Source organism: Delphinapterus leucas, chromosome 2, assembly GCF_059928025.1.
Source record: "Delphinapterus leucas isolate spDelLeu-1000000601 "Yukka" chromosome 2, BTC_Dleu_Yukka2, whole genome shotgun sequence".
NCBI classification, from domain to species: Eukaryota; Metazoa; Chordata; class Mammalia; order Artiodactyla; family Monodontidae; genus Delphinapterus; species Delphinapterus leucas.
The window spans coordinates 180014499-180031868 of NC_143130.1; the positions used below are offsets into that span (position 1 = coordinate 180014499).

Here is a 17370-nt window from a genome sequence, read left to right on the forward strand (position 1 = left end):
GTCACCCCAGGTGGGTCCCTCCTCCTGTTGGCCTTTGCCATCTCACGTGTGTGACAGGAGACGGGTTGGAGAGACGGGCCTGCCCCACGCCGGGAGCCCCTTGAGGCCCGGGGGATCAGCCAGCCTTCGGCAGTGATGATGTGAGGGTCCCCCAAGGGGTGGGCTCGGCTGCCATTGCTGCAAGGGGGTACTTGGCCCCTCAAGGGGGCTTTGGCCATGGGGTGGGCCCGGGTGTGTTGGGCCTGGCCCTCCTGGGAACTTGTGAGGCAGGACTCGGGAGACGGTGGCCTGGGGGGGCCACGAGCGCAGAAACTCCCTCAGTTGGCTCACCGAGCAGGTGACCGGGCAGCCCTGGGCTTGTCTCCCTGTGCGGGGGTGTGCTTGAGCTAGGGGGGGCTCTCTCCCCCCAGAGCAGACCCCTGTGGTTCCCACGTAGGGCTTTGATGCTCAGAGCCTGAGGCCTGGGGCCGCTGGGGCCTCCCTGGCGCCCCACCTGAATTCCTCGGGACCGGCTGGGGGCGGGGCTCGGGCGGGGGGCTGCCGTGGCCGCGCGGTGGGGGTCTGGTGCGGGCCCAGGGCTGTTAGCAGCCCCCCATGCCCTGCGTTTCCCACTTTCCTTCCGCCTCCTCCTGTGCAGGCCGTGGAGGGGATGCCAGGGCTCCCCGGAAGCAGAGCCCCTAGAACAATGGGCAGCTGGGCCTGGGCCGGGCGGGGTCTGGGCCGCCTTTCAAGTTGGTTAATGGCTCTAGTGGGCCGCCCTCCCTCGCCCTCTCACCAGCCCACCATTAGCTGCCTCCCGCTGAGTGGAAAAACCAGAGTCATCAGGGCCGGGCCTGGAAAACTGGCGGGGTTGGGGGTGGGGGATGGAGTGACAGCCGGCCCGTGGGAGCCAGGCGTGGCTGGGCCGCCGTCTGGATTCCATCTGTGGCCCACGGGCAACACGAGTGGGGTCCCCGCGGCGTTTCCGGGCCTCCCCGGGGCCCCACGGGGGAGCAGCAGGCGGGGGTGGTGTCGCTGATTGGGACCCGACACGCTGGGCGCTTCCGAGACTCTGGGGCCCGCCAGCCCCTGCTGGAGAAAAGCCAGGCCTTCCGGAGCTGCCCGTAAATCAGGTAGCTGGCAAGGCCTGGCCTGGCTGGGGTCACGCTGTCATTCGACCAGGCCTGCCCGGGGGCACGTGAGGGGGCAGCTCTATGGCCGAGCCTGCCGGGAGGGTGGGACGGCGCAGGCACACCCGATTGGACGTGCTTTGCTTTGCTGTGCTTCACAGGTGCGGTGTTTTCTGCGAGCCGAGGCCTTGTGGCAACCCCGTGTCCAGCGAGTCTGTCAGCGCCGTTTTTCTGACAGCGTCATTTTTTAATCCGCGCTGTTTTTGAACGTTAAATTGTTTTTTTAGACACAATGCTATTGCATGCTGAACAGGTTACAGTGTGTTGTAAACATAGATCTTATAATTGGGAAACCAAAACCTCATGTGACTGGCTTTATTTCAATAAAGCCTCTATTGCGGTGATCTGGACCGAAGCTGAAATATCTCCGAGGTCTGCGTGTCCTGGGGACACAGAAGCAGAGCGATGCCCTGCTGATGCTGGAGCAGTAGAGTGTACTTTCATGGCAAGGCCACCCTGTCCCAGCTGTCACCCTCCGGAGCCCTCCCAGGCATCTGTGGACACTGGTCAGGCTGGCCACAGCTCAGGCTTGGGGAACCCTGCTGGGATGAATGAGGCACCCCCTTCTGCACGGTGCTTACGGCTTCTGCATCTGAGGGTTTGGGGAGGTCGTAGTCCTTTTTTGGCCGAGAGGGCCGCTGGACTGGAGCCAGGCCTTGCCTAGAGCCTTTTGGGAGAAGTGTGGCCAGGGAGGGGAAGGCCCCGGCTCTGCAGGTTTGCAGCGGGCCCAGGCTGTGGTGATGGGGAGGGATGGGGCTGGCTGAGTCTACCAACTGGCCGAATCGGAGACCCGGGCCCGCATTTGGGGTTTGCTCTGTCAGGTGGCACTGGGGAAGTCCTGGGTGGTCACAGCCACGGCTGGGCTGGGTTCATGCTCTGCTGAGAGGATGTTCCAGCCAGGCACCTGTGGTTGGGGCTTGCCCCTCGGGGAAGGGGCAAGGATGCTGAGGGGCTGGTCCCAGCATAGACCCAGAGCCCTGCGGGGCTGCCCCGGGGAGAGGCTGAGGCAGAGCCTGGTGGGGGGTCGAGGTGCAGGGGCTGGGCCCCGGGAATGGGACTCTTAATAGCTTCCCTCCAGTGAGTTTCCTTCTAAGGATTGGCTCCCTCCTCTTCTTTCTTCCAGAGATGTCACCTCCTCCAGGAAGCCCTCCCTGACCTCCAGGCTAGGCGAGGACCTCTTCTGGGCTCCCCTGGCTCCTATTCTTAGCCCTCTCTGGTTACTAGGCTTGCAGTTAGACCCGTGTGTCCCCCTCAGTGCAGGCCAGGGGGTGGGCTGCAGGGACCAAGTCCATGCCCGGGATGGAGCGTGGAGGCCATCGAGCCTTGCCTCCTGTCTCTGCTGGCCGCGCTCGGCCTCTGTCTTCCCGTGGACTTGGAATCGCCAGCTTGGCCCTGTGGAGCAGGGCTAGAGATGCCGCAAAGGCAGGGGGAGGGTCTCCAGCCCCCCAGCCCCACCTCCACTGGCTCTGGAATAGACGTTGCTTCCAGCCGGGGCCCTGGTGCTGGCCGCCCCCAGCCCGCCGTGGATGCTTTGTTCTGCCGGCCCCCTGGCTGCTCCTTGGCCGGGCGGCCTTGGCCTTGGCTGCTGGCTGCACGTCGGGGAGCGTGCGAGTGCCTCCTTAGCCGTGAGCGAGCGTGGTGATGACGGCAGGAGGAGCTGGGCAGTTGTCAAGGGCGCCGCGAGCCTCGCTCTCAAGCCCCGATGATTATTTCCTGCTGGGTGTGTGCTGACGACACAGTTCGGGGCTTATTAGTCAGCTATGGATGGTGCAGTGGCCGCCACGCACGCTGGCCTGGCGCCTAGGACGTGAGGACCAGGCGGTGAGTCCTGGCACCCAGGCACTGATCCCTTTGTCCCTTTGTCCCCTGTTCCCCCAGGACCCGTGCCTCTCCGCTCTGCTTCTTGACGAACTGCCTGCGTGTCGCCCGGAGGCTGAGCGCCGCTGTGACGTCTGTACCACGCACCTGACCCAGCTCACACGGGAGGCTCTGCGGCTGCTTCAGGCGCCCGCCAGCCGCGAGGACCCTGACGCCCCCCATGGAGGCCCCGGACTCATGCCCCCCAGCCCCGGTGCCGCCACCGGCCCGAGGGATGGACCGGCGCTGGTGGGCCCGGTGGGGCGGCAGCTGGGCCGAGTGGGGCCAGACAGGAGGAAGGGGCTGGGCTGGCCATCCGGGCCCAGCGTCCAGGTGTCGGTGGCACCTGCTGGCCTGGGCGGGGCACTGAGCACGGTCACCATCCAGGCCCAGCAGTGCCTAGAGGGCATGTGGAGCGTCTCGAGGGTCAACAGCTTCCTGCCACCAACGTGCCTGGTGAGTGCCCGGGGCGTAGTGGGCTCTGGGCCCCCTGGGACACCAGGCAGGACGCTTACAGCCGGTCAGGGCTGGGCGCTCTCCGGGGCTGAGTGCCCAGCTCAGTGGGTGCCCTGCAGCACGGCTCCCCCTAGAGCAGGGGGGCTGTGCCTTTTGGAGGAGGCCCCAGACATTCCCAAGGCCCTCGTCAAGTCAGCCTACGAGGTCACTGGGGGGCAGGGTCCTCTTGTGTACCGTGGAGCATCGCTTCCACCTGGCACAGGCCTGTGGTTGGGGACGGTTTGGCCACTCTGAGAGCATGCGTGGCGCCGTGGGCTGATGGAAGGGCCCTGTGGGCTGCTGGGGCAAGATCAGAATGCCATCCAACATCTCCTCCTGGAGACTCCCTGTCCAGGCTCTCCTGCCTGGAGTGCAGCAGCCCTGGGTGACACAGCCCTGCCCCCTGGACAGGTGACAGAGCCTGGAGGGTAGCGGGGGGCCTGCAGGTGGTGGGGACCCCGTTCCCGCTTACACAGGGCCTGGCCTCTCAGGAGCCGCCTCTTTTTGGGTGGCTGCGGGATACCCCCTCCCTGATCCGGGGCTCCCCTCCTCAGGCCCACCAGATTGTCACCCACAGCAGTGGCATAGCTTCCGTGGAACCAGCTCTGGGCACCAGGGGTGCCGGGGGTGCCCCAGACCTGGGCTGGGTGTGCCCAGGGAGGGCCCCGCGGCCTGAGATGACCCCAGCTCCGGAGGGCGGAGCTGGGGGCCCGGCCCTGCCTTGGTCACAGGGCTTCTCTGGTGGGAGTTTCTCCCAAGTGTCCTCTGTGTCCCCCCAGTCTTCCTTCTAAGAGAAGGCGTACCAGGGTAGGGGGGTCGGGAGAGGGTGGGTTATTGGATCAGGGGTCTCCTGGGACGCTGGAGCGAGTTGCTTTGGGTTTGGTGGTACATGGGACTAGGTGTGCTGGGCGCCGGGAGGGCCTTTCCCCAGGAGGCCCAAGCCCTGCACGACATGGGGGGGGGTGGGGTGCCTTCTCCTGGGGGCCCAGCCGTGCCTGGAATAGGGGCTCACCAGGCGACAAAGTAGAAGGGACCCTGTAAGCAGAGGGACTGGTCTGTGTGCATGGAGGTGGGGAGGCCTTACTGGGAGACAGAGCTGGGGGTGGGGTCGCGGCCGCGGGGGAGCAGGTGGCGGTGCGGCACAAGTGTGGCTGTATCGTCTGCCCCCCGTGGAGTCCCAGGGGCAGGGGGATGGGTGCGTGGCTGAGAAAGCCTTTCCAGTTGCCACAGCGCCAGCCGCACCAACTCGCCCAACAAGTGTCTCTGAAATAGAGCACGAGGCAGACGTCTCCTGGGGTCTCCATGCCCCCTGGGGCTGTGGGACATGGAGGCACGAGGAGGGCCCCCAGCTCTTGGAGCAAAGTCCGTACAGCCCCTGGGCAGGACTGACCCCTGCCCTGCCCCCGTCTCTGGGCTTGCTGGCCCCTCTGACGGCACTGAGATGTGCTGGCTGGACGTTGCTGCCTCCAGGGTGGCCCTTGGCGAGACCCTGCCCTTGCTGGGAGCTGGCCCCCTGTGACTCGCTGCTGGAGCTGGTCCGCCCGAGGCTGCCCTGTCCTTGGGGCCTCCCTGGCCATCAGTAGCCTGGGGTGCACAGGGGGCTCCCAGGAAGAACTTCTGGGTCTGAACTAGCCTCCAGTTGGTGTGACTACGCCCCCTGGGTGTGGCCTCACTGTTTCCGACTCCTGCATTTGTTAAGTCCTGAGTGAGGTCAAGAAGAGGGAGACCAGCCTCTGCCGTGCCAGTCCCATGGTGCCTCCTGGCCCGAGAGCTGGGCTGCCCAGGAGGAATGTGCCGAGGGGCTCGAGAGAGCCGGGCGGCTTCCTGGAGGAGGTGGCATTGAGCTGGGCCTGGAGGGAAGTGTGAGAGATGATGGGCCCAGCGAGAAGTATATGGGGCCAGAGGAGGCTGCTGGGAATAGCCAGGGGGCTCCTTACCTGGGAGGGAGCTGAGAGCAGTCTTGCAGGTGGAGAGAGGGGTTGGCTGCGGCTCTGAGGGCTCCAGGAGGCGGAGTGGGGTGAGCGGAGGTGGGAGAGGGCGGGATGGCGTAGCGCCTCGGTGCAGCCTCCCTGCGCTGTGGTGGGGTCACTGGCCTCTAGCTGGGCAGCCCCGCCGGTGGCCTGCACACCGTAAAACGTGAACATTTAAGGCTCCTTGTTGGTTTTATGTGTGCACTGATTGCGTTCAGGGTGGGTGGGAGTGGATTTTTAATTAGACAACAGTCCTGGCAATCAATAGAGAGATTATTAGAACCATAAATAGAACTTTTGGACTCAGATGAGGTAATTTCCCCTGAACCGCGGCATTGATCATTAGAGGCGGCCCTGGAATGTTAAAATATTGCATGTTAGGCTCTAGAATTAAATACCTCTGGAGAGACGTGCTGTGAATCTCCACCACAGCCCATCAGCGGCCCTGGGTGCCACAGTCTCTAGGCAGACTTGGATCTGGGCGGGCGAGGTGGGTGGAGGGCCCGGTATGTTCTAGGCGCTGTGGCTGGGAGCCTGCCCCATGGGCTGCCGGGGGTCATTCTGTGCGCATGGCTATCTGCTGTCCGGATGGAGCAGCCCTCAGCCAACCACGCTGTTGTCGAGACTGCAGCCCGCTTCCCCGGCCAGAGCACAGAGCTCGGCCCTTTCCGGGTCATTCACCTCGCGAGTGTCCAGTGATGATTCCCGGCAGTGGGAGCCGCCCAGCGGGACAGTCGGGCAGTTGCTTTCCAGACTGTGTCAGGCAGAGGCATTTCTGCCACCGTGGGGGATGGAGGTGCCCGTGGGCCACCCCAGGTGCTCTGCCCTGGCCTGCTTCACGGGGACACGGCTGTGAACCGTGATGTCTCCCCCATGTTGGCAGGGCCCCGTCAGATGTTCACAGGACATCTGCACTCATTTTACAGCCGATGCCAAGAGATTGAGGCTTTGGCCTCCTGACCCCACGGTAGGCTAAAGGTAGCACCGCCTGGGGCGGCTGAGGGTGGGACTGAGTAACTGGGTGAAGGGTGCAGCTACCTTGGGTCCAGGCTAGCAGAGCCTGTGCGAACCTTCCCTAGTCTTGTAGACACAGGCCGGGCCCTACCCAGGGCCCCACAGTTCGTGGAGGAGGACCTGGAGCAGAGGGTTCCCAGCCCGCCACAGGGGCTGGGGCAGCGGAGGCTCGGCCTGGACAGGGAGGATGGAGGGCTTCCTGGAGGAGGTGCTGCATGCTGCTTTGAGTGGGAGGTGAGGTCATTTTTGGTGGAGCCAGGATTTTCCTCTGTCCATGGAGGCTGGGTGGCCCTGGCTTGGGGACCTGGCTCCTGCTGCCTGTGTGCCAGCCTGCTTGCCTCCCCCCACTTCCCATGAACCCTGGCGGGGGTCCCTGGTGGGTGCTCACCTGTCCTCGGGGACAAGCCCGAAACAGCGTGGGATGGAGGGAGCTTTGTCCCTCTGACCTGGCTAACCCGTTGCTGGTACCCCCTCTGGGCCTCAGTTTACCCGCCTGTGGAGTGGAAGTTGGACAGATGGGCCCCCACTTCCATGTGAGGTGCTTCTGTGACACGGGGGTGGGACAAGGCACCTGCAGAGGCTAGGACCGTCCCAGCCCGGGGCCCTCTGGGTGACTGGGCAGAGCTTTGAGGGGGCCTGGCACATGCCCAGTGGACGATGCCACCCGTGCCCCCTGCAGGGCAAGATTCAGCTCTGGCCGCCCCTTAGCCACCTCCTCCTCTGCCTCCCCACCTTTCCTCTGGGCACGAAGTGGCCCCCGGAGAGGTATTTGTCCTGAGGAGCTGGGGAACGCTGTGCTTCCCGGGCCACAGCCTTGCAGATGCGGAATGCAGGCCCAGAGGGTTCCTAAGGAATGGGTTAGCTTGGTGTTTCCCAAGAGCCGTGCTCCTTGGCACCCTGGCGCCCCGTCGTGGGCACCCTGCAGAGAGGTCTGGAGCCTCCTGCAGGGGCCTCCTGGGACGGCGGGCCCTCCTTACGCTCCTCTCTTCATGCTTTTCTTTCCTTGCTGCTGTGGCGCCTCCGTCACGTTTTCTGTTTGGCCGCCCGCCCCCCCCCGCCCTCCCCATCTGCTGTCCCCGTGTTGTGTCGTGTCGTGCGTGGTCTTCCCTCCCGCCGCCCTCCCCCGCCCCCTTGGCTTCTTTTGGCGCGTCTGGGGTCTGCTTCCGGCAGGAATCGGCAGCGGCCTCCCGGTGGCCGGAGCCGGGTCTCGGCAGCTCGTGGGCCGGCGGAGCCGAGGCGCGTGCGGGACCCCCGACAGGTCAGTGTGGGGCTCGGCCGGCCGTAGGCAGGCTGGGTGGCCTGCACTGTTGCTGGTGGGGCCGGATGTTCTGGCTGAAGGCAGAGATGCCGGCGCGGGAGGTGGGATGCTTGGGCCCCGCGGGAGTGGGTGGAGGGCCGTGTGGGGCCGTGACCTCACAGCCCTGTCCCCTGCCATCCAGGCGGCCTTGCTGGCCAGCGTAGCCGGGCCAGCCTGGGCCGCTGGACGTGGGCCCCGCCTCGGGCCAGTTGGGGCAGCGGGTACCAGGGGCGTTGCGGGGGTGAGCCCTTCCCTGGCCCCCGGGAGCCCCCGGCCGTGTGCTGCTCAGGGGGTTGCTCAGCCAGACCCAGGCCAGGCCCTGTGGGTGACGCAGCTTTTAACATCAGTCCTGTCCTCCACCGCTCTGCTCGACAAAGGAGTTTAGATCTCTCATGGGGAGCACGTATGTTAAGTGACAGAAAGGGGACTGACGTTTGAGGTGAGGGAACATCGCACGTCACGTGCGTGTAAGGCCGCAGGGGAAGTGGGCAGCGTCTAGGCTGTCGGGGACCTTGGCTGCCCCACGTCACTCACATTTGCCTTGAGCTCCACAGCTGCCTGGAGGAGAAGCAGCGTCCGGTTCCTGTTACCCAGGTCCAGGCCTGGCTGACCCCCCCCCCTTGTGGAATGTTCCCTGTGAGCGGGTGCCCCTCTGCTCCTGCAGCCCCCCCCCCCCTTGCCCTGGGGCACAGGGCCCACCTCCTGGCCGTGAGCTCCGCGTGTCCCTGCCACGTCTTGTGCTCCTGGAGGACAGATTTATTGAACACCTACTATGTGCCAGGCAAGGTGCCATGGATGTGGAGGAGACCGGGCAAGTGTAGAGGCTCCCTCCGGGGCCTCCTGATTCCTGGCATGCACTAGGTGCTCATGCAAGCTTGGGGGATCGGAGAATATGGTGCTGGGTAGTTGAGCCTGGCCTTGTTTCTCTGTGACTTGGCAGCACTACGTAGACTGGGGGAAGCTGGGGGAGGTGTGAGGGCTGGTGGAGGCCAGGGAAGGCACAGGGAGTGGCCTGGAGAAGGAGAGGGCTGGCCGGACTGGGTTCTGAGGGATGCATAGGAGTTCCTGCCCTATAGGCAGATGCGAGGCCGGTGGCAGGGTGTGGTGCGCTAGCACAGTGCCTGGCGAGGGCCTGGACTATTCCAGGTTGGCCCTTCTCTCCCACTGACCTGTCCTTGCAGCCTTGGGGGTGCTGCAGGGGGGCCAGGTGGGGGTGCTTGGCGTCCATCCAGCTTAAGGTTTTGGGCTCCCTTTGAACTTCCTTTGCAGACGTGTTTTTGCTGTGTCCCTAGGGGGGTTTTGGGAGCTGGTGCTGACCACGGGCTGGGTGGGGTGAGGCCCTCTGCCATGGTGAGGAGGGATGCTGCTGTGAGGTGGTGGGACCTCCTGCCAGAACATTCCTCCTGGGGCCCATGATGGCTTATTCTGCTGAAGTGCCACCTGACATGGCTTGTGGCTGTGTCACTTGGGAGACCCCGAGGACGCTAGGCCCTCTAGAGTGTGGCTGCCCCCTGGGTTCCTCACAGGCAGGGTCACCAGACAGTCCCCTGTCCTTTCATCCAGGTACAGAGGACTCCCTGGACAGGGCTCAGGGCCAAGTGAAGCCAGAAGCCCCAGGGACCGGGCTGTGGTGCCTGGGGAGCCTTGGGGAAGGGGATGGGGCTGGGGTGGCCGACGTCCATCCCCCTCCAGAGCCAGGTCTGGCCTGGGGGTCCAGGGCCCGACACGTGCGCATAAATGTAATATACAGTGGCCGGATCTCAAGTCTGCCAGCGCTGTCCTGGGGCACGTTTAATTATCTTTGTGCTTCGTTACGAGGCTGTCTCCCTTTCCGGAATTTATTTTAGCTAATGAGTTGGAAATGCCAGAGTAGTATTTTAGGTGATGGGAAGACAATGTATTATCATACGTGGGGCAATTAGCGCTCATGACAAACGTTTATTGTGCTTTCTTCTCAGTCGTGCCTCTGGGTGCTCCCAGACAGATGGCCCAGGGGTGAGGGGGTGGTCCCTGTCCATCGGTCCTGACCACTGTGGTCACTCTGTTTCTGGAACTGGAAGGGGGAGGGGCTGGAAAGTCCAGTCCCTGGGCGGGCGTCTGTGCCCACCTCTGCTCCAGCCACTCCCCGAGCTGGCTGGTCCCGTGCGTGCAGGGCCCAGGGAGCTTGCTGGGCTCTGGGGTGCACAGGCCTGCTTCCCCGGCTCCCCGGTGAGGGATGGGTGCCTGTCCCTCATGCGGGCTCCCTGCTTCCCTCCAGGCTGAAGCAGCGGTGGCCGCGGTGGCGGTGGCAGACACGGTCCGGGACGGCCCCCTGTCCGTGGGCCCTGATGGCGCGTCGAAGACGTGGAGCCGCGGCGGGGCCTGCACCACGGCCCTGGTCACCCCAGCCCCAGGCATCCCAGCGGGAGCCTCCACGGGCCCGTCAGCCGCAACCTCCTTCTTCCTCAGGTACGTCCTCCTGGGGCAGGGCCGGGGCCTGGCTTGGGGGCAGCTTGGGCGCGGACAGTGTGAGGGGGCCTGGGGACCTCAGCCCCTGGCCTGGCAGCCTGCGGGCCTTCCCGGAGAGATCTGTGGCCTTGCGCTGTCGGCAGTCGAGCAGAAGGGGAGCTCGCAGCCGTCCTTCCGTCCGTCCGGCCTCTCAGGGAGCCACATCGACGGCAGTGTGAGTGGAGGCCTCTCGCCCTGGGGGTGGGGTACAGCCAAGGACAGGGTTCGAACTCTGCCGCTCTGAGCTGTGCAACCCTGGGCAAGTCACGTAACCTCTCTGTGCCTCAGTTTCCTCAGAGGTGCAGCGAGCTGATGTCTGTGAGGCCCTGAGAAGACGCTGGCCCAGCGGGAGGACGCTCAGCCGTGGGTGGTGGATGTCCTCGGGCGGCCCTGAGCCAGGGCCGGCGGGAGGGGGAGGGTGGCCGTGGATGGGAGGCAGATGAGGCAGGTCTCAGGGCAGCTGTCCCTGCAGTCGGGGAGCACAGGGGTGGAACGGGCCCGGGGGAGCATCCCTGGGTGACCGAGGAGGTTGGGGTGAGCTGGGAGGCTGTCCTGGGGGCTGGCTGTACCCACACCCCACCTACCGAGCTCCCCCTGCTGGGGGGCTGCTGGCACATCCCCTCACGGCTCTGCTGTCAGATCTGGCTCCACTGTCAGCAGGAACCAAGTGGGTCCCCATCCCAGGCCCGAGCACCAGTGCGCGGGGCCGACCGGGGCCCGGTGTTTGCTCCGTCCGCGTCCTTGGGATGCCTTGCGTGGCCCCGCAGACACCAGGTCCTGGGCCGTCGGTTGTCGTGGACGAGGCCTGGCAGGCCGGGGCGCTGTGTCAGCAAGGTGCGGGGTGCGGGGGAGTGGTGTGTGGGAGCAGGGGGTCCCTTCTCCCACCTGCGCGCCCCCCGGCGATGCCCTTGGGTTCCGAGCTTCCCCCTGCGGTGTGGGGAATGCAGGATGTGCCGGTGGTAATGAGCGGTGATGGCTGGCCCGGCACGGGTCACTGTCCCATTAGCAGCCCCTGCGGGCGCTAATCTGGTCCCCTGATCCCAGGAGACTGCGCCGCGTCAGCTTGGCCCAGTGGCGGGCACACGGTGGGGTGTTGGGGGGCACCGGGCTGGTGAGCACAGCATCGTGGCCCTGTGCGGGCTCACCGCCCCAGTTAGGTGCAGAGAGCCTGGCTGGGACTCTGGCTACGGAGCAGGTGGGGCCTGCCTGGAGGGCCCGGGAGCCCTGTGGAGGGGACGAGAGGGGCAAAGTGGGCCTCGGGAGGTGTCCTGGCCCGGGTAGTCTCTGCCCCTGGACTTTGGGCAGCGGCCACGCTCCATCAGGCCGTGCTTGCTGGGGGATTTCAAGCCTGAGACCCTCTGAGGACGAAGACCAGCTCCGGGGTCTGGGGGCCACACTGGCTCATTAGCAGCCCAGGGCCCGCAGGAGGGGTGCGCCTTTTGTCTCCAGCCGAGCTAGGCTGCCTCCATTGACCTTGGGAAGTTACCATAGAAACAAGCGCTCAGGCTGGGGGCTGGGGGCTGCTTTACAAGGCATGGGGCGGGGGGTGGGGGGTGGACACTGCCGGCTGCCATTACTTCCAGCCTGTTGGATGCCCCCAGTCACCGCGGCCTCCGGAGGGTCATGGGCCATGTTGTGGGGTGGGTGTTCCTGATGGGAACACCGTCTCCAGCTCGTGCCTGATTTGGGCCCGAGACCCTCTGCTTTTTGGGGCTGTGGCACCCTTCACTGTTGGGGTGAGGTGGGGTGCTCTCAGCTGTATGTGCCCTTCTTTGCTTTGTGGGGCTGTGGCTCAGAGGGGAAAGGGGCTTGTCCAGAGTCCCCAAAGACCAGGAGCTGCTGGACCCCGGGGGGCCTCGGGCACGAGCTGAGCACATGTTCCGTGCTTCCACCTGCATCCCTCACTGGGCATCTGGGGGGCAAAGCTGACACCCAGCCTATGCCCTGCCCCTCGGAAGTTTCTGGTAGTCGGGGTGGGGTCTGTCAGCCTTTGACAGCAGCATGGAGCCTTTGAAGGAGCCGAGCCGCAGGACACAGGCTTTGAGGGTTGAGTAGGAGTCCGGTGTTTGCCAAGTCGACACGGGATAGGGTGGGGTCAGGATCTGGGTTCTCCACTGGCCCTGAGCACTCCCTGCGGGCATGCTAGCCGCGGACCTTCCCGACCACCTCCGAGCCCCTCGCCCTGCTGTGGGCAAGCCAAGGTGGGGGTGATTCTGTGGGTGCTTGGTGCCCAGGGTCTTGTTACAGGGCGTAGGGCACAGGGGTGAGGCCCGGCGCCCTGCATGCCTCAGCTGGGCTGGGTGGGTCACTCGGGCATTGCAGCCACAGCTGTGACTGAGAGCTCAGCATGCCAGCCCCCACCAGAGTCCTGAAAAGGCCGGGCCGCCAGTAATTACGTTTTCTCCGGAGGCTCTGGTGACCTTGACTCCCCCTTCCCGAGTCCTCGGGACGCTGTGTGATGTCCCCGTCCTTCCTGTCTCTGCAGCCTCTCCTCCCCCGAGATGCGTCCATTAGCGCTCTCTCCTACCTGTGCTTCTGGGCCTTTCCGGGGCTCACCTCCTGGACCCCTGAATCTAGATGGCGTGGGAAGAACTGCTGGGGGTCTTCTGGGCAGGTGCAAGGCAGGGGGAGTGGTGGGTTCCTTCGGCGACAGGAGCCCCCTGCACTCGTAGGCACCCCCGCTGCCCCATTGCAGCCTCAGCGGAGCCCCCTTCCCCACGTCAGCCCGGGTGCCCAGGCCATGGAACGTCAGGTGTGGCACCTGGCAGAGGCCCAGAACCAGAGCGGGTGCTGCCCAGAGGTGCACGGGCAGGAGGGCCCCGCGGAGAGGTGTCCCTCACCGGCAGGGTGCGTGAGGCAGCTTCATAGCCTCAGCGTGAAGTTCCCAGGTGACGTGGAAAATGCAAGCAGGCCATGGCAGGGAGCAGCGGTCCAGGTCAGGGCTGCTAGGACCTTGGGCCTTGGCCTTGGAGGCGTAGGCCCCCTTAGCAGGCAGCTCTGAGGGGGGGATGCAGGCGTGGGGCGTAGCATGTGGCATGTGGCTTGGTCCGCCGGCCTCCAGGCGGCCCAGGCAGGAAGCCCTGGGTTGGCCGTAACTGACCCCCACACACATCCAAACAGGCCCGTGTGTCTCCTCAGGGTGATTAAGGACCTCGCCATCAAGGCCAACTGCCTGTGAAATTATCTTCTTCTTTGGAAGAGGAAATTTTTCTTTGTAAAAAGGCAAATATTTTCTTTTCTGTTTATGTGAATTAATATATGGCCCGGGCCAGTGAGCCTGGGGAAAGGCCTCTGGGATTAGGTGAGAGGGCTGGGGGCTCAGAGGGAGGTTGGAGGAGCTCGGTCCCTCCCTCATTCATTAGTTCACTCCCTCCCTCCTTCCCTCCCTCAGGGCCTCATCCTGAGCTTCCCTGTGTTCTAGGCCTGGGCTTGGCAAACCCCTGCCCTCCAGAGCCCCCACCTGATGGGACACAGCCATGTGAACCTGTGGCTCAGGGCGTGGAATGGTTCCTATGGTAGCAGCAGGCACAGGGTTTGGGGAAGCCCAGTGTGGGGGCATCAGGGCAGGCTTCCCGGGGGAGGTGTCCTCTGAGGACGAGGAGAGCTGTGCGTGCAGGTGAAGTCCTGCTTTTCCAAGTCTCCTCTCTAGAGCCAAACCACTCAGACGTGCCTACCCGCCCCCTGCAGGTTCTGCCTTGAGCACCCCGCACCCCAACCCTGCTCCCCAACAATGCAGTGGGTGTTCGGGGTCCTGAGTGTGGTGCCTGTGTGTTCTCTTAGCCTCTGTGAAGCCTGGCATCACTTCCTCCCCCACCCTCACTGCCTGGAAACCAGGTCTGTGCACCCAGAAGGCTGGGACCCTCCCGAGACCACCCCCAGACCGTGTGAGCTGAGGTGCAGTTGCTCAGTGGCTGACGGGCTTGTCCCGGTTTTGAAGGGAGCTGGATTTCATCACAGGAGACAGTGCTGTCCCGAGGCCTCTGAGTCATGCCCGGTGAGGCAAGCCTGTAAGAACAGAGACCTGGAGGGCTGGGCAGGCTGGGCACAGCTTCTCAGCTCCCAGCCCTGCGGGGGCTGACCCAGGGCCAGGGAGGGAGGAGGGGGTGCCCCGAGTTAGGTCAGACCACGGGGGAGAGACGCCCAGCCAGTACCGTTCCAGCCTCGTGGGGCTGGCGGGACTTCAGATGGCTCCTGGCCCAGCCTCTGTCCAGGCGAGACCTGGGCGTGGCCAGCGGGGAAGGACACCTCCCTGTGCTCCGCTGCTGGGACCTGAGGGTGACGGAGGGGGCTGAGGTCTGTGCCGGACACCCTGGTTCCTGAGAGGGTCGCAGAGGGTGCAGAGCCGTCTGTGGCCTTGAGCAGCAGGCAAAGCACTGCCTTCTGGTGTGGCCTCTGCAGCCCGATGTCCTGTTTCCCCCAGCGCCTTACCCATCCTCCTGGCCTTCACGTACCCTTGAGCCTTGGGGGGTTCAGGGTGGCCCCACCCCAGCCTTGGGGACCCTGGGTGGCCCTGCCCGACCTAGGGAGGAGCAGGGAGCCAGCTGTGACGGGAGCGGGGGCACACCTCGGCCGTGGTGGTCTGCTGACCTGTCCAGTCTCCTTGAGGGCCCAGCTGGTGCCTCCCAGGACAGGCTGGTGCCGGGCAGTCCCTGTGCTGCTCTTCCCCCACGTCTTGGGGACTTCTGTTCAGGCGGTTTTGGGTTTAGGGCACATGGGCTCAGGCAGGAATCGGGGCCGCGTCTCTGGCTGAGGGCCCCGGCCCGGGTTGTCCGGGCAGCTCGTGGGTTCCGCTCACAGGCCCCCGCCCCTGCCAGGCGTGCACCAGCCGCCCCACTGAGTTAGGAGGGCTCCGCCCCGCACCGTAGCTTACTTTTATTTTCCTTGATGACACCTCGCTAAGAGGAAAGCCATCCCTGGGGTCTCTTAAAAGACAGCTCCTGTGAAAGATGAGAGGAGTTAAGCAAAACGCCGGTAGCTGCTCTGAGTGGGAGGCGGGCTGGGGGCCGTGTGCCCAGAGGGTACAGGCCCTCCTGTCGGGCCCCTTTGAGGGGCACAGGTGAGAATCAGGGGCCTGGGGGCTTTGGGAGAGGGAGGGCGGGCGCAGCAGGACCGGGAGAGGGGCAGCTGGGCGGGGCGGCGGGGAGCTGCCTGCAGGCCTGGTGGGCAGCTTCTTCCAGCCCTGAGTTGGCCCTACTCTGACCTCCAGCCCCTTTCGCCGGGAAGGCGGGCAGGGTGGGGGGGCTGACGGAGGCCTGGGCCATCTGGAACCAGGGCCACCTGGACCCAGGCCCATCTGTGTCACCTGTGCTGGGTGCCTTGAATGCATTCGCTCCTCAGGGCTATACACGAGGGCCTCTGGTGGTCATGTCATCCCATGTTTAGAGATGGGGAAATCGAGGCACAGAGAGGCTAAGTCACCACGTGTGGGTCATACAGCCTGTGAGTGGCTGAGCCCAGCGTGTGCCGTCCCGTCCAGCTGCTGAGCTGGGGACTTGGGGAGGCAGAGGGTGGGGGGAAGGGGATGCCCTCAGTGTGGGGTGTGGAGAGGGGCCGGGGCCCTGTGTCTGCCTGGGGCCCCTGTCGCCTGGCCTGTACTGGCAGAGCTGCCAGGGGCTGGACATGGTGGCCCCAGCCCCGGGGGCCCCTGCTTGGCTGGGGGGGAATGACCTGTGGCCGTGTAGCCGCATTTAGGGCAGGGCGGGTGGCAGGACAGCTCTGAGGACCCGCACCCGCCTCTCCTCCCTTCCCCTCCCCTCCCCTCCCCACGCCTCCCGCCCCTGCCCTCTCCACCCCTCCCCTCCCCAGGGCTGCCCAGAAGCTCAGCCTGGCCTCCAAGCGCAAGAAGCCCCACCCGCCGCCGGCCCCCGCCACCCGAGGAGCCTCCACCTACCCCACGGACTTCAGTGGGGTACTGCAGCTGTGGCCGCCCCCTGTGCCTCCCTGCCTGCTCAGGGCCGCCTCCAAGGCCAAGGACAACCCCAGCAGTGTTGGAAAGGTAGGCCCTGCCCTGACTTGGGGGTGACCCTGGGGGGGTGGCACGAGCCTGGGGTGTCTGGGCAGCTGCGGGATGGGGTGCGGGAGATGGAGGGGATGCTTCCTTCTCCTGGGCTGGACCAGGCTGGTGAGTGTACAGATGGGGCGACGGAGGCCCAGGCCCACCTTGACGGCTCCACGTGGTGGCAGGGAGCCTGGCAGACTGTGGTGGGCCTACAGGGAGTGGGTGGGAGGGTCCCAGGGGCACGGGCTGGTCTCAGTGTGGGGCGGGACGGCCAGGGCTTCCCGGGACTCAGGGGTGGGGTCTGGCCCCAAGAGCTCCCTTGCCTTGTCTTTGTTGGTGTGCTGCCCTCAGGGGGTCGGGGGGGGGGCAGGGTGGGATCCCCTAGCTATCCAGAGTCCTGGCAAAGCCCAGCCGCAGCCTGACCTGAGAAGTGGGGGAGCAGTTGAGTCAGGACGCTACCGGTTTCAGGTGGGGACGCAGGCCCAGAGTGGAGAAGGCCTCGCCCAGTCACAGGCTGGCTGCCTCCTGGCTCCTGTGGCCTTTGGCTGAGACCGGTTTCTGTCCTGGTCCCATCTGGGTTGCCTGTGACTGCCCCCCAAGTCTGGGTTGGGGCCTGCCTGTGCGGCTCTGTGTGCGTGCATTAGTGGGGGGATTCTGTGCCTCTGGAGGCACAGCGGGGTTGGGCCTGTCACCAGGGCCACACGGCTCTGGGGTGAGGACAGGACCCCAACCCTGAGCGTGCACCCCATCGCGTTTCCCTGGCCTTCTACCCGCTCTGCCCCTCCCCGAGAGTGGCGGCTGCCCACCGGGCACTGGGTCTGGCCTTTCCAGTGCCCAGAGGCCCAACCCCTGCAGAGCTGGGGGGGGGGGGTTCCACGCACCCCTGGACTCAGTCTGTCCTGCCGCCTAGGACACGCCCCAGGGGGCTTCTGCTCCTAGTGACGGGTCTGCAGAGGGGTCTGATGCATCTGCAGGGGTCACCCTGCCCGGGCCCGAGCTGCCCCCCAGGCCCCTACCCCACCCTCCCCCTGGCCCTCCTGCTGTATCCTCTGTGCTCGGCCTCCCGGAGGTCAGTCCCCGTGT

General features: G+C 65.4%; 1 protein-coding gene across 2 annotated transcripts in view; it reads left to right on the forward strand.

The window, feature by feature from the left end:
* Nucleotides 1-17370, forward strand: part of KIF26A (kinesin family member 26A) — a 43185-nt gene that overhangs the window by 12395 nt on the left and 13420 nt on the right. For both annotated transcript variants that reach the window (XM_022575952.3, XM_022575953.3), the window contains exons 3-5: nucleotides 3048-3482; nucleotides 10060-10250; nucleotides 16095-16284. In XM_022575952.3, coding sequence (XP_022431660.2) covers nucleotides 3048-3482; nucleotides 10060-10250; nucleotides 16095-16284 — 816 coding nt within the window. The remainder of the gene's footprint in view (nucleotides 1-3047; nucleotides 3483-10059; nucleotides 10251-16094; nucleotides 16285-17370) is intronic.